This window comes from Gymnodraco acuticeps, unplaced genomic scaffold (assembly GCF_902827175.1).
Source record: "Gymnodraco acuticeps unplaced genomic scaffold, fGymAcu1.1, whole genome shotgun sequence".
Classification (NCBI taxonomy): domain Eukaryota; kingdom Metazoa; phylum Chordata; class Actinopteri; order Perciformes; family Bathydraconidae; genus Gymnodraco; species Gymnodraco acuticeps.
Window position 1 is genome coordinate 836,099 of NW_022990940.1, and position 13,700 is coordinate 849,798.

Below are 13,700 nucleotides of genomic sequence, written 5' to 3' on the forward strand. Positions count from 1 at the left end.
TAACTTAATGTTTTTAATCCTCTTGATCGCTTCTTGGACTTTTTTGGAGCATTTTATAGCCTTCAGTAAACGAGGGGGGGATTGCTGTGCTATGACTATGACATGCAACAAGAACCCACCTTTAAACCTCTGTGTCAAATCAGTGGGTAGTAGCATCAAAGAATAAACAAAGTAAGCAAAAGTGTTTAGATTTGTTAAGTTTATTATAGCTTTTTAGAAAAAACATTCAGACACACATTTATAAATTAACACTGAAAGTTACAACCATCAAGCATACCACACAATCGTCCTGGAGAGCCGTGGTCTTTATACTGCAGTGGCTTCAAGTCATATTCAATATAGAAAATAAAAATCATAGATACAACTTTATACAGATTTAAAAAAGGAATCAAGTTCACCAAAATATATGCATACAGTTCATACCATTCCTGTGTCCTTAAGTTCTTTGGCCAAAATGAGACCCAACATTTCTTGGTCAACGATGTGTGGAATTGCAGCAGCAGGTTTGTAGTATTTGGGAAGAGACACTGTGTGCTTTGGTGAAGTACAATAGTGTAAATCAAAGAAGTGATTGCTGTTGAAACACCTTAGCTTCATCATATGATAGCAGGCCTTTTCACACTCGGAAAACTCACGAGGCCCAGCCAGCTGAGCACAGATTTTCGTTTTAAATGAGGCTTTCACCTCAAAATATTAATTCAGGTTAATTCTCTGAGACAAACACCAAATCAAAGCATTGAACGTTTTATCTCAGGAGTGCAAAATACCTCACATTCAACCTGAACACCATCAGACTTTACAGTTACAACACTGGAGGTGTAAGCAGTGTGAAAGTATGCAGAAGAGGTGGAGTGACACAAACTTAATTCAATGCCATTTATGCTCGACTGACAACTCTTTGGATAAAGAGAAATCACTTATCGGAAACTGAGATGACACAAACACGATGCTGATGAAACATTTGTCGATGGTCATTCAGCAGACTGACATCTGCACGCAGGCACGAACTATCTCCGACCCACCCATTATGATTGAGTCTGAGATTTTGAATGTCATTTAAAACAATGATGATGACTCCTGTGCTGATTCATGGTTCCTTCATGATGTACACGTACATTGTAGTGAGGAAATATTTCAGGGACTCGATGGCAGACGACAGCCAGTGGTGCTTAGGGGTGAGATCCTTCTTCACCACACATTTCGTCATCTCCGCCTGATGAAAGGAAATTCATACTTTTAAAAAATGGACTACAAATACCTACACATATTTACTGTGTTTAAAAAAAAATCTAAATTCAAATATCATTTCCAGGAACCAGGTGAACTATCAGGGGAAAACCCTTCCCCAAAACACATTCAGGAACCAGGCTCCCTCCCTCACCCTCCAGTGGTGAAAATAAAGGCAAGACTTGGCTAACATGTTTTTATTATAACTATTCTCACAAAGTAAAGCTGAGGCTGATGAAAACGGTGTAAGTTGTGCAGCTATTAGTAAATTATCTGGTGAATTCAATTTGTATTTTTGAGTGACAGGTACATCACAAATTGTTCAGAGGTGAACTGACTTATTTTCCATATTTTTGTAATCATTGGGTTGCTGCCTTTTGTTTTAGTTTGCTTATATAAAACAAATGATTGACAGTATGTCTGATCTTATTTGAGCATGAAAACACTTATATAAGCACATTTTTGTACTCCTTTTTACCAAAAGAGGGCAATAGAAACAAATGAACTGCAAGTATTAGTATCAGATCAGCCAACAGGAAGCAACGGTATGTATGAAAAAGCTACATATTCAAACCCATAACTGGGCCTTTCTGAGCGAGCTTCTCATCTTAAGCCACTCCCCTCTGACTCAGAGCTTGTGAAAGCAAAGTGAGCTCTGATCCATGAACAAGATAACATTATCAGTCATCTAGCTTCAACAAACGTTTTTGCTAATTTAAACCCCAAAAACAAGATGTAAACAGTGCATTTCCCTCTTACTTTCTCAGATGTTAACTTGTTTGATATAAATGAAATATTTCCACCAAAAGTCTCAGTAACATCCTAATACAGCAGCATTCATCATATAAAGATCAGGGGAAAAGCTAGTTCACAAACAGGAACATTCCTGAAAATTGCACCTACCCATCCTCCCCGTCTCTTCAGCCAGGGAGCCAGGAACTTGCGGACGAACTGTCCCAGACTGTCCACTATGATGTGCACGGTGGTGGGGTAACCGCTTCGGACACAATCCACTGCCAGGGCTCCGGCTACTGCAAACATGGCCACCACCTTACCCCATGTTATACCTGCAGCAGAACAGAACACACATCACCCGGTTATGTTGTATGTGTTTTGTTTTACATCTATGAATAGAGAAGCTTTTCTGATAGGCATCTTTTTTTGCTTCAGATATTCATACAGTGATTTTGTCTTGCGGTCACACAGCAGTTGTTTGATAAGTAAGAAGCAAAAATATCTCACTACAATATCGTGAAGCCCTGAGCGTCTATCCTCCATGGAGACAGTGTTTCCTGACTGTTATCAATAAACTGCTTTATTTACACCAACATAAACACTTTGTTTTCCTGTTCTCTTGGGTGCAAATCCTAGTCAACACCCATCTACTCTGTGAACAAAAAAATAAGTTTGATCATTTAGATATTTTATTCAATTTGCTTTTCTTATTTATTGGCTTAATTTCAGTTAACTGTAAACTTAAATTGCATGACATTATGTTGACTGTAATAAATAACCTAATCTTTCATTTTTTCTTCCATCATCTGTTTTATTGTTATTACTTAAAACGTATGTTCTTTAATTGCCCAAATGCAAGTAAAACACATTTGTAATTTTGACCATTTAACTCCTGCTAATTTGAAATGAAACGACGTGTAATGTTGGTCACACCCCCATGTTTGTTACATTACTAAAATGCCCAGGAAGTGTGTTTCACGCTACATTAGGACTGCAATAAACTGCCTGTAATGGTGGTTGAAATAATGGCCTCAGTGTCACGTCTCCAAAAGAGGACAAAAATGAATGACCCGGTCTTAAGGTTACATATTCTGTGACCTGACATGAAGCAAGGGAGGCAGTTGGTGTACTTTGTACTGAAACAGACTGTAAATACGAGGTTTAAGTCAACAAACCAGTGCATTTGCTTTAATGTAACTGATAAGACGTCTTTCCAGCCAGTTATAAATTAAAAAGTGTGAGATTGTGTTGCCTTTGCATGGATGTGGGCGCAGTTTCTGCTATGGGGAGGTGGACGGGTTCAGAAATGATTTCGCATTCACCACTGAGAAGCAGAGTCATAAAGCTGAAAAATGAACATTCTTTGTCCCTCTTTCTACCTAAACAATCTGATAATTAATGGCATTGAGCCATTTCTGGGCTCAGTTTCCGTGGCAGCTGGGATGTTGTAACGACTTTCAGTGATGCAGTGCAGGGCCTAATGGCATTAGTCTCCTGAGGCCAGCATGCATTGTCATGGCTGACCTACAGTGTCAGGGGATAGAGCGAGCTCTGGCCAAGATTAAATGAGATAACTGTCGATGAAAGCTGTCAGAGGACGTCACATAACGCTCCCTACTGAGAAACAGGCCAAGAATAGAGACAAGATAGTCAGGGATAAACCTGGAGGAGGGCGGAAAGCGGAAGAACAGAAGTGGGAGGCAGGCAAAGATAGATGGATGAGAGACAAGCAGTGTTGATTTTACTGAGGGACACCACAGTGCAGATGGCCGCTTAACCGCCTCTCTAAAGAAACATGTGGTTTGATATGTAGATTCACTGGTTTATCCTTTATTGTGGTCATGTTAAGCACTTTCATAGTGAAGAATGACAGAGACATTTTATAGAGCAAATTCCGTACAGCGGGAGAAACAAGATGCATTTTTCTATTTATATTCAGGTTCCAACCCATCCCAGAAGGCTGGAGCAGCCTGGGTTCACTAGTTTGTTATTCTTCAGGAGGAATCCCACGCTTTTTCCAAAAATGTCATCCTTGTGACATCTAAACAAGGATAAGTTTAGCAATGCATGACAATTATAAAAAGCGGATACATTTTGTATCTTTCCTGGAAACATGACTATTTACACAGCGGCCAGACCCTCTAATCTCTCCCAAAGGCCCATACTGAGGACAGAAGGTCACTCTTTATTTGAATACTTCAAAATGTCAGTGGTACTTTATTTAGTGAACAAAGCAGATCTGTTGTCAAGACAACTTGAAACAAGTCCAAGAGCGAGCACACACAAGTCGAGACGTAACTAGACCAACCAAACCAAAGGCATCTCTCAAGACCAAGACTGAGGAAAGATCAGAACAATGGGACGTGAAGAGGAAATCGCAGGGTGTAGTTTAGTAAAGAAAAAATACATTATGGTTACTCTACCAAGTGACACAAATGCCGGATATCCGACCAACAACCAATTTCAGCGAGTTTAAATGCACTTTCCATCAACTTGTATAGGCTGTGGTACATTTGGATGATACTTCAACATGCTCACCTCCCATCTTTGTCAAAATACTCATCAAATATAATATGTATCAAAATATAACTTGATCCCTAGGACTGTAAGAAATATATATATATATATTGATAAAAGTAGGGTAAACTGACTGCCTAAAATATAACATGTAATTATTGTATTCATTTTAAAACCCTGCAAGCACATTCTATTGTACAGATTCAAGCAAATATAAAAGCTTTTGCGCCGATTGCACTAAAAGTAAACCTATGATGTTGGATGTTAAGGACTGTGATGGAACGCAGATTCCACCGTTTCAATTGCATAAACGTATACATATATGCAAATGGTGGTGTGTTCTTTATATTATGATGCATATCAGATATTTAGACCTGATTCAGGACCAAAAGTGGGCAGTTTTGTGTAAAGAAGAATATCTTAATGTTCTCAAAATAAGGCAGAATACTTTAATTCATGAAACTCCATACTCACAAACAAATCAGTGTCTAAACTTAGAGATCCCAAAAATCAGTGGGAGCTATTATGTGCTTTTAAATGAAGTCTCACTCCACCTACTTATGATTCACAGCCACTCACTCCCACTAAAAGCACCTCGCAGCCAAAAGAGGCTGATGGAAACTGCAGAGTCACACCTGTTAAATCACAGTAACGGTCCTCATCAACAGTCACAGACTCTGTGGAAGTGTAAACCACTTCCTGTGCTGGCTGAAGACTACAGCTCTCTATCCAAATAACATACCGACATACTAGTTATGATGCTTAAGACGAAAAATTGAGTATGTAATACATTCCAACTGCGCTTGGTGTTTGGATTTTGTGTAGGTGTGAAATGCTCTGATTTATACCACATAAGCTATAATGCGTGAGCATGAGACGTGAGCTTAATTAAGATACTAAACAAACCCCAAAATGCATTGCATCGAATATGCAATGGCTGCGAGGCAGACGGTTGAAAATCAATAGTAATCATTACGAATAATGGCAAGTATGTCCGGGTAAAGTTACATATACAAATTAACTGGAGCCTACTAATTTAACACTAAGCCTGCATATGCATTTGTGATAAAGGACAAAGCTTGGATCACAATGTTGTGTCAGGATGGCCGAGCGGTATAAGGTGCCACACTCGAGGACAGACAAATGGAGGCATCGGTTCAAAACCTACTTCTGACTACGGCAGTAGCTCAGTCTGCAGGGACTTGGCTCTGGAAATTAGTTCAAGTCCTGATCGGACCAAAATAATACAGTGTGAACTGATAGCTGGAGAGGGGCCAGTTCGCCATCTGGGTACTGCTTGAGCAAGGCATCAAACCCCTTAATGCTCCCGGATGCTCTGCCACACTAATGCATGTGGTCCTGTTTGTATATTTGTTCATGTGTATAAAACTATGCGTGTAATGTAACACCCTGAATTGTATACAAAAAAGAATGTCTTTCTTTCTTTCTTTCCTCATAAGGCGCATTGATTGATACTTGTATGCAGTACATGCAGATTGAGGGTGTGCTATGCAGTAAGTTAGAATGTGATGTTGAGCACAGCCTCCATGTTTAGTTTGGATAATGTACAGTCTGCTACATCATCATCATCACCTTCAGCAACAGCCGTGTACCTGTTGAGAAGATCTCTGTCGCCACTCCGATGAAGGCATCTGAAACCATGTTCTCCATGGCAACAGAGATGTTGAGCTGCCGCGCCACGTTCCTGTACAAACTGGGCTGTATACACTCCAGCTCGTCGCCTAGGTAACAGAGAGGGAGCACAGACACACAATAAGAGAGAGAAGTGTTAAAAGTCTGTGTAAACCGATTGTTTAAATGTCTGGGTTAAACAAGCTTTTAAACAACCTTTACACTGATTCAAACTATTTGACTTTTCCGTTAGTGGAGTGACTCTGATGACTCCGGATGTTCAAAGTAAGACTTTTATATCTCACCAAAATAGGACTCTGGGCACTTTAGCTGCTGTGTTAACTGATTCAAGTCCTCCACATGTAATCAATTTGTTCTAGATATCCATACACACAAAGACATCTCTTTCTCTCATCCTCTGAACCAAGCTTATCAGAGTTTGAAAATGATCAACAGTGCAGTGAAAACTAGGAGTTTCTGGATAAACAAATCTATATATATATATTGCAATTATTATGACCGATTGTGCATTTGTGATATGATTCACAATATTGGAGGTGAATGTGAATCATTATTCTCCTTATCATTGAACAACATATACAAAAATAATCATGATGTGACTTATTGCTAGGATCTGTACCAACGAGAGATTATTTCTCATGTCTTTAGAATAATATGTGCACCATAACATGTAATTTGGTAGAGCATTTTGACACATATGTTCCCTTAAACAAATTGCGCTTCCTGGGATGTAGATACAATGTACTTGTCCGATTTGAGATTTCAATAACATTCAGAATAATTGTTCAGCACTAGTGGAAATCATTTAAAGTAATATCTAAAGAGTTATTTTCCTTCTACTTGTTCATATTTTATGTTGTCAATGGTGTATTCCAGCTCTGTTGAGTCATCGCAGCTCTCAGCCTACTTTAATCTAAAAGTAGATTAGCATCTCTGCTTTTGACCCAAGAGCAGTGATCATATCTCCGTCACACTGGCTTCCGGCTGAGATCTCACTATATAAGGGTACAAAACATCAAAGTCTATCATTTTGAACCCAACCTATAATGCTCTAAGAAAAACATACAATAAAGGGTTATTTTGAGAGTTTTCAGTACTGTAATAATGTCCTGTTATTTTTCCAAGAGGACACTCAAACTAACTTTTGCAAAGTCGTAAATCCAAAACGTTCATGTTTAAAAGTGGACCATTTTCTTGCTCCCCTTATTTTATTTCATGTTGCAAAAAAAAATAAAAATGCTCCACAAAAAAGGGATCTCTCACTCTATCCTGTTGGTTAATGTTTTTAAAACCAGCAGGCATATTTCAATGTGGATCCATCGGATTAATAGAATGTCGTAATATTATAAAATAAATAAACACATTTTCAATCTTAATCGTTCTATTAAAAAAATGATGTGTTCTGTGGTTAAGACATTGACAATAAACCAGAATTTCCTCTGACCGCTCTCCCTAATTTGTTGTGATCCTTCTACTTTCAACACTAGGTATAAATAAAAAAGTTGAAATGGCTTAAGACTATGTGTCATTTTTGACTCGCTGACAAACGCTTGGACTTTATTGTTAGGTGTTAGAAGGCTGTGCCGTTACAAGGGAGTGTCGAGGGAGTTTTCTGGTGAGTTTTACTGTGCAGTGTTTGCTGTGCTGCGCTTTTCTGATCTAGTTAAAAGAATTATGACCAAACCACTTTGTCTTATTTTAACTATATCCTGGGTGTTGGAGGTTCAAAGTACACAAAGAAATAACAACCAAGGCCTTGAATGTTGGCACACATGTTGCTCTAAGATGTCTTGGAATTCACTTTTTTCTGAGACTCAACATATCTTTAGGTTTCTCTTACCGAGGCAGAGAAGCACCAAAGAAACCTCAGCAAGCGTTGTGTTTGAGGGAGAGAGGTTGAGTTCAGTTTTGGACCATCCCAGTCCGTTCTGGTTGAGTCTGGACACTATGTAGTCTCTGCACAAGGCTTTGGACTGGGACACCAGCTCCTTCTCAGACAACGATCGGTCAAACACATCCAGGACTTCTGCAGCAAACACAGAGGACCGGCGCAGGACTTCCATGTCCTCCTGCGAGGGGATTCTGGGTCAGAGAGTGTCTGACCTCTAGGGATCAGCTGTGTCTCAGCGTGCTGTCTCTTAATCCCAGAGGAACAACGTTTAATGAGGTGGACAATATGGCAGCTGTGAGGAGAGAAAAACATGACTTAGAGGCAGAAAGAGACAACTGGTTGAATGCATGATTCACATATCTTAATTTTGAAATGTTTCTGTCAGAATAGGTGTGAGACAAAGACACTTTTATTCAACCCACTAGTGCAAAAATGATAGCATCTAGATTGATCCTGCTATACACACTTTTTTTACATTCACAAGGGTGGATACAGACACTGATAATCTAAATCAGAAGAGAACCTTACATAAGAATATGATGGAGGCGTTATTGTTGTGAGTCACATGGTGAGATAGTCAAGAAGATATTGCTACATTTCTTGGGTTATGCAATACCAAGCTGATACCACAAGGGAAATATGTTTGAGTATGACAGCAACAGCCCTCTAAATTGAGCTTAACACGTTTTTAAAAAAATGCATATTGCAGGCGTTTTTCAGTGCAACATAATGAAAGGAGAACATCTAATAAAAAAAACACGGTAGATTTATCAATATTTAGAGCGGTTGCACGCAATATCATACTTACATTCAACGTTGTGTCCACATCTATGTCCCCGCTTATGATGTGATAAATAAATGTGGTTTGCCAATTTGCCTAATTATTTAGAAAACATTTAACAGCTATCTGGTCAAGTGTATCCCAGCTAAAAGAACCAAACAGTCACGGGAAAACAGCTCGACAACTCTGAAAAGAAACAGTTTCAGATATTTAGGAAGCAGCGGGATAAATGTAGCCTCATGTCTTATTCCTCAAAGAGCTCATGTTGTGTTCGGTCCACTTGTTTCGCCGGAAAGCAACGACTGATCGCAGGGACTCAGTGAGAGGACGCCTACCTGTAGATCCACCTTCCTATTGGCGCTCAATAGGAGCGTTTGATTCAAAGTCAAGAAGAGCCCGGAGGAGGAGTTTGACGCCTGCTTTCTTGCCTCCCAGCAAATAAACAGTCGAACCTGACTACGGCGGGCAGAGAGGGAGGTAAATCATCTGCATCTGTATTTTCATTCACAAATCTGTGAAAACTACTCAGAAAGAACCTATTTTATGTCACTTTTGTATTGTTATTTTACTTACTGATTATCCTGTGTATTGTTATTTTACTTATTACTGATTATCCTGTGTCCACACTGTTGTAGCCTTCCTATAAGAACATTTTTGGTTTCCAAAAATGTAACAATTGTGATGTGAATGGGGGAGTGAGTAACATAGCATTCCTTGGTGCATGTGCAGTCTGCCGGTGTAACGAGATGATCTCCTTCCTGAGCAATGTGTTCTTTACCGCAGCCAACAGTGTCTCACATTAATCCCGTGCAGGGCAGATATATATAGATCTGCACATAAAGTAGCCTACTAAGACACACTTAATTGGGGTTTTACCAGTCTATGGGTTTTGCATGCTCGTTGTATAAAGCTGTTTTGTAATTTTCTTATTAAATCAAAAATAAAATGAAGCTTTTGTTTTGAAAGGTGCTGTCAAAATATTTGATCATGTATTCTACAACGTCAGAAAAAGGAAAAATAAGGTCAGTCAAAAAAGAAAAGCTGTTATAAACAATTTTTAAGGACACAATCAGACGTTTGATTTCCCTCTATTTCAGGTGTGTTTTATTATCAATATGTCAACGAAACTAATTCTGATATGTGATTATGCAAACAAATATCACAGTTATAATGCATATTATTGGAGGAAGTTATTTAACTCATTAACCCTTGTGTGGTGTTCGGGTCAAATTGACCCAATTTCCATTTTCAAAAAATGCCCACCCTCATTTATGTCCTTCATAGGTTCGGGTCAATCTGACCCGGGTACAATACCAGGACAGACAGACAGAGAAAAACACACAGAAACGCACAAACTAAAGACACACACACACACACACACACACACACACACACACACACACACACACACACACACACACACACACACACACACACACACACACACAATTGTATAAATAGAGAAGCTGGTTGTACCTGAACAAAACTATCCTAGAACATTATAAACATTTTAGATCTTCCAGAAATGTATAAACATTTGACATTTTCTCGCACTGTCCCCCTCGCACCTGCACGCCGGAGGAGGGACTAAACAGAGACATAACCTCACATTACAGTGTGCAGAACTACAATTATCTACCAGCAAAATGGCCAAAACATATTCTGCCTTGGAGCTAATAATGGATGAGAGTGAGTGGAATGCATTAGAAGAACATGGTGAAGTGGAACAAGAAGACATTTCTGAAGATGATGATAATGTCATCAGTCTACAAAAGGAATGGAAGCTAAGCAGTTTGATTCCATTTCATGTTTTTAAAGCTAGGATAGACGCTATACAATCAGAAAATATTGGTGTCTGTAAATGCTACTAGTATACAAACTGTAGTATCATATAATGTCCTTTGTTTTCTGTCATGTTTGTATTAATGTTTGGAACTAATTGAAGCAGGTCACCATTGTAAAAGAGGTCTATGATCTCAATGGGTTTTATCTGTATAAATAAAGGTTTTGAATTGAATTGAATTGAATGTGGAGGTATACTCAGAATTTGACAGCGAATTGGAAGATGAACTTGACTCAGAGCCAGCTGCTGGAAGACTCCCACAGCCAGCCGCTGAAGGACCCCCACAGCCACATTAAAAATAATAAACATGAATGAAAAAATGTTTCATTTACATTTGTGCTAGAAAAGCATGAGCAAAATGTAAACCTAGTTTTTATTAGTGTATTTTTTTTTAACATAAAATTACATTTTTATCACAAAAAACGATGGACACTTCCATTGTTAAATTTGATCTAGCAAAGAGTATTTTCAAAAACTAATCATATATTTCATTTATATTGTTGGGGAATTAGTTAAAGACAATATATATATAAGGAATTGTGCATGTTGAATTTAGTTCTGTATTTTTTTAAAACCCTGAAATATGTCCCGGGTCAATTTGACCCGAACATTACCAAAGGGTGCGAAATGTGAACAGAACACAAGGGAATATCGATAGGTTTAAACTAGTTGTTAGTTCAGTGTTTGGCCGCTGAGTGTCGCTGTTGCTCCCTTCACTGTTCAGCTCAACATTGTCAACAATGGTCTCGGGGGTTCATTCATTCAGAAAACATAAAGCAATATTACATTCTCTAAACTAATTTGATGAATAAATCATAACTAGTTTGTGTCTTGGAACATAGTTAGCTTCTTATTGGTACATTAATATATATAACACCCTAACATTTGCACGTTTTACTTTTTGTATCAGACTGATCATCCTTGTGCTCAATATGGCAATGATATGTTTCATATAGCTAGATCATGCCAAACAGAGAAAAATATAAACCTTTCCTTTTCGATATTTTTTTCTGCCGGTAGAAGAGTCTCCACAAGCTTGTCTGGACCAGAAATGCTCTGCATAAATACTGTAATTCATTCAGTTTAAAAATCACCAATAATATGTCTGACTACACTGACAGGTTATGTTCAGCCAGGTTGGTGATTGACACAGCATTGTGGGACCGGTTTACCTTTGACACAGTGGTAATCGTACTTCTAGTGGAGCACTAGAAGAAAAAAAAAGCAACATAAAGTAGAATTATTATTATAATTATAGTAAACCTCAATTGAGTTGCCCAAACTTGTGTGAACCATTGTCCCTTCTACTAAAAATAATACCATATCATTATCACATTAAACTGCAATCTCAGTTTTTTATTTAATAGTCCATAAATTAATAAGTTGGTCCCTGTTGATATGTCTTTATAAAACAAAACCTGTGTCCGGAGAGATTGAGTTTTCAGTGTTCAGCATGTTGATGGGTGAGTTTCTAAGTGATCCTGTGAAAAGAAAAGAGTGACTTTATAAGAAAACCTCGCCCCATTTTGAGTCAGTATTCACAATCATTTGTCCTGATGAGAAACCTTAACTTTCAAATAGACTTACTACTCACCCATCCCTAGTTTGTATAACAGGTTGTACAGAGTATTATTAGTATAGTAAGTTGAAGTCATTGTTTCAATGTTTTTGGTTAATTTAAGTTATCCAGTTTATTATAGTTTGGTTTAGTTTAAGCTAGTTTAGTTTGGTTTAGTTTAGTTCAGTTAAGCTTAGTTTAGTTTAGACGTTTTTAACTTATTCAACTCAATAACAAAAATCTAATTTATTAAATCAGTGACACGTCTTTTATTTTCAAGTATTGACAAACCAAAACAAATGTACACTGACCTGAAAAGGTTTAGAAGCCTTAGCTTATTTCACCAACATAACTTTTTTGTGTAAAATGATCATTAAATGTATCATATGTTTTGTCAAATTGAGTAATTAAAACAAAAATAAATTTAAAATATATAATTTGTATTTTAAATACCTCAGAAGTCCCGAACCAAAATGAATTACACATTGTTCAGTTTTATAATTGTTATCTTGTATTTTATTATATATATTTGACTTTGACTTGATTTGAAATGTATTGCAATGAATGAAACACAGCTACAGTTGCCAACCATATTACCATATTGTGAAACAACACATTCTCTACATAAGACACCTTGAATGGAATCTAGTTATGTCTCATTACAAATAACCACACAGTGCAGCTCTAGGAGAACATATCACTGAAAGGTGGATTTACAAGCTTCGGTGACTCTTTTGCTAAACAATTTCCCCTGCTATTTCAAAAAATACCGCATTGCATGTCCACATTCATGATCACTGACTTAGTTCATTCATGTGAAGCAGCTGAGCTCAGCCTTTAACTTCCTGAGGAATCTTTTCTGTTACATTTTTCACAATTAGCTGATTGATTATGAGCTGGTATGTTTCAAGGCCGCTGTCTATCCTCTGGCTGTGCAATTAGACAGAGAACTATGCTACGGATGTTATGCTGTTTTGTTGTTTGTTAGTTTCTGATTAATTCTATTTGGCCAAACCTTGTCTTACATATTAAGCCAATGTGAAACAGTCACAAGACCTACAAGAACAGGGAGTTTGTTGTAGTGTGTAGTGTGATGGCGGTTATGAAAAACAGCTGACCAAGTGGTAAGAGACAACAACTCCTATTCTCCCATTCAATCTTGGTGAAAAACATATGAGAGTGCAAAACATGGAAACTTTTCTGTCGTGCTTTGCTTTCCATTCATCTTTAACATGGACAAAGGGGGCTATATTTTAAGAGTTCAGTTAAAAACATCGACAAAATGCAATAGCCCTTATTTAAACCAACACATTTTGATATTACCTGAGCTGCACACAAACAAAAGAAAATGATTTATCAAAAGTAAGAAACAAGTTTTCTGCATGAATCCTTCACTTGATGTGACTGTATTAACTTGTTTAAAAGGAAATGTGTCTTTAGGTTGACTTACAGAATCTGTCTAGGGTCTACAGATGAAAAATAGCCTCTTGGCCAA

The 13,700-nt window shown here is 37.8% G+C and overlaps 1 protein-coding gene across 1 annotated transcript; it reads right to left on the reverse strand.

Annotated features, from left to right (window-relative positions):
- Positions 1–181: 181 nt before the first annotated feature.
- Positions 182–9,144, reverse strand: bokb (BCL2 family apoptosis regulator BOK b). The gene is made up of 5 exons (XM_034234429.1): positions 8,832–9,144; positions 7,973–8,315; positions 6,093–6,221; positions 2,131–2,294; positions 182–1,213 (listed from the first exon to the last, which is right to left on the reverse strand). Exons 2-5 carry the CDS (start codon positions 8,193–8,195, stop codon positions 1,088–1,090), a joined length of 642 nt encoding a protein of 213 aa, XP_034090320.1. The 5' UTR covers positions 8,196–8,315; positions 8,832–9,144; the 3' UTR covers positions 182–1,087.
- Positions 9,145–13,700: the final 4,556 nt, after the last annotated feature.

Coding starts and splice junctions, on each gene's coding strand:
- bokb (XM_034234429.1), bottom strand. CDS start 8,195: ATGGAAGTCCTGCGCCGGTCCTCTGTGTTTGCTGCAGAAGTCCTGGAT. Junction 6,222..7,972: donor TTTGGTGCTTCTCTGCCTCG/GTAAGAGAAACC, acceptor TCTGTTACCTAG/GCGACGAGCTGGAGTGTATA. Junction 2,295..6,092: donor GACAGAGATCTTCTCAACAG/GTACACGGCTGT, acceptor GTTCTGCTGCAG/GTATAACATGGGGTAAGGTG.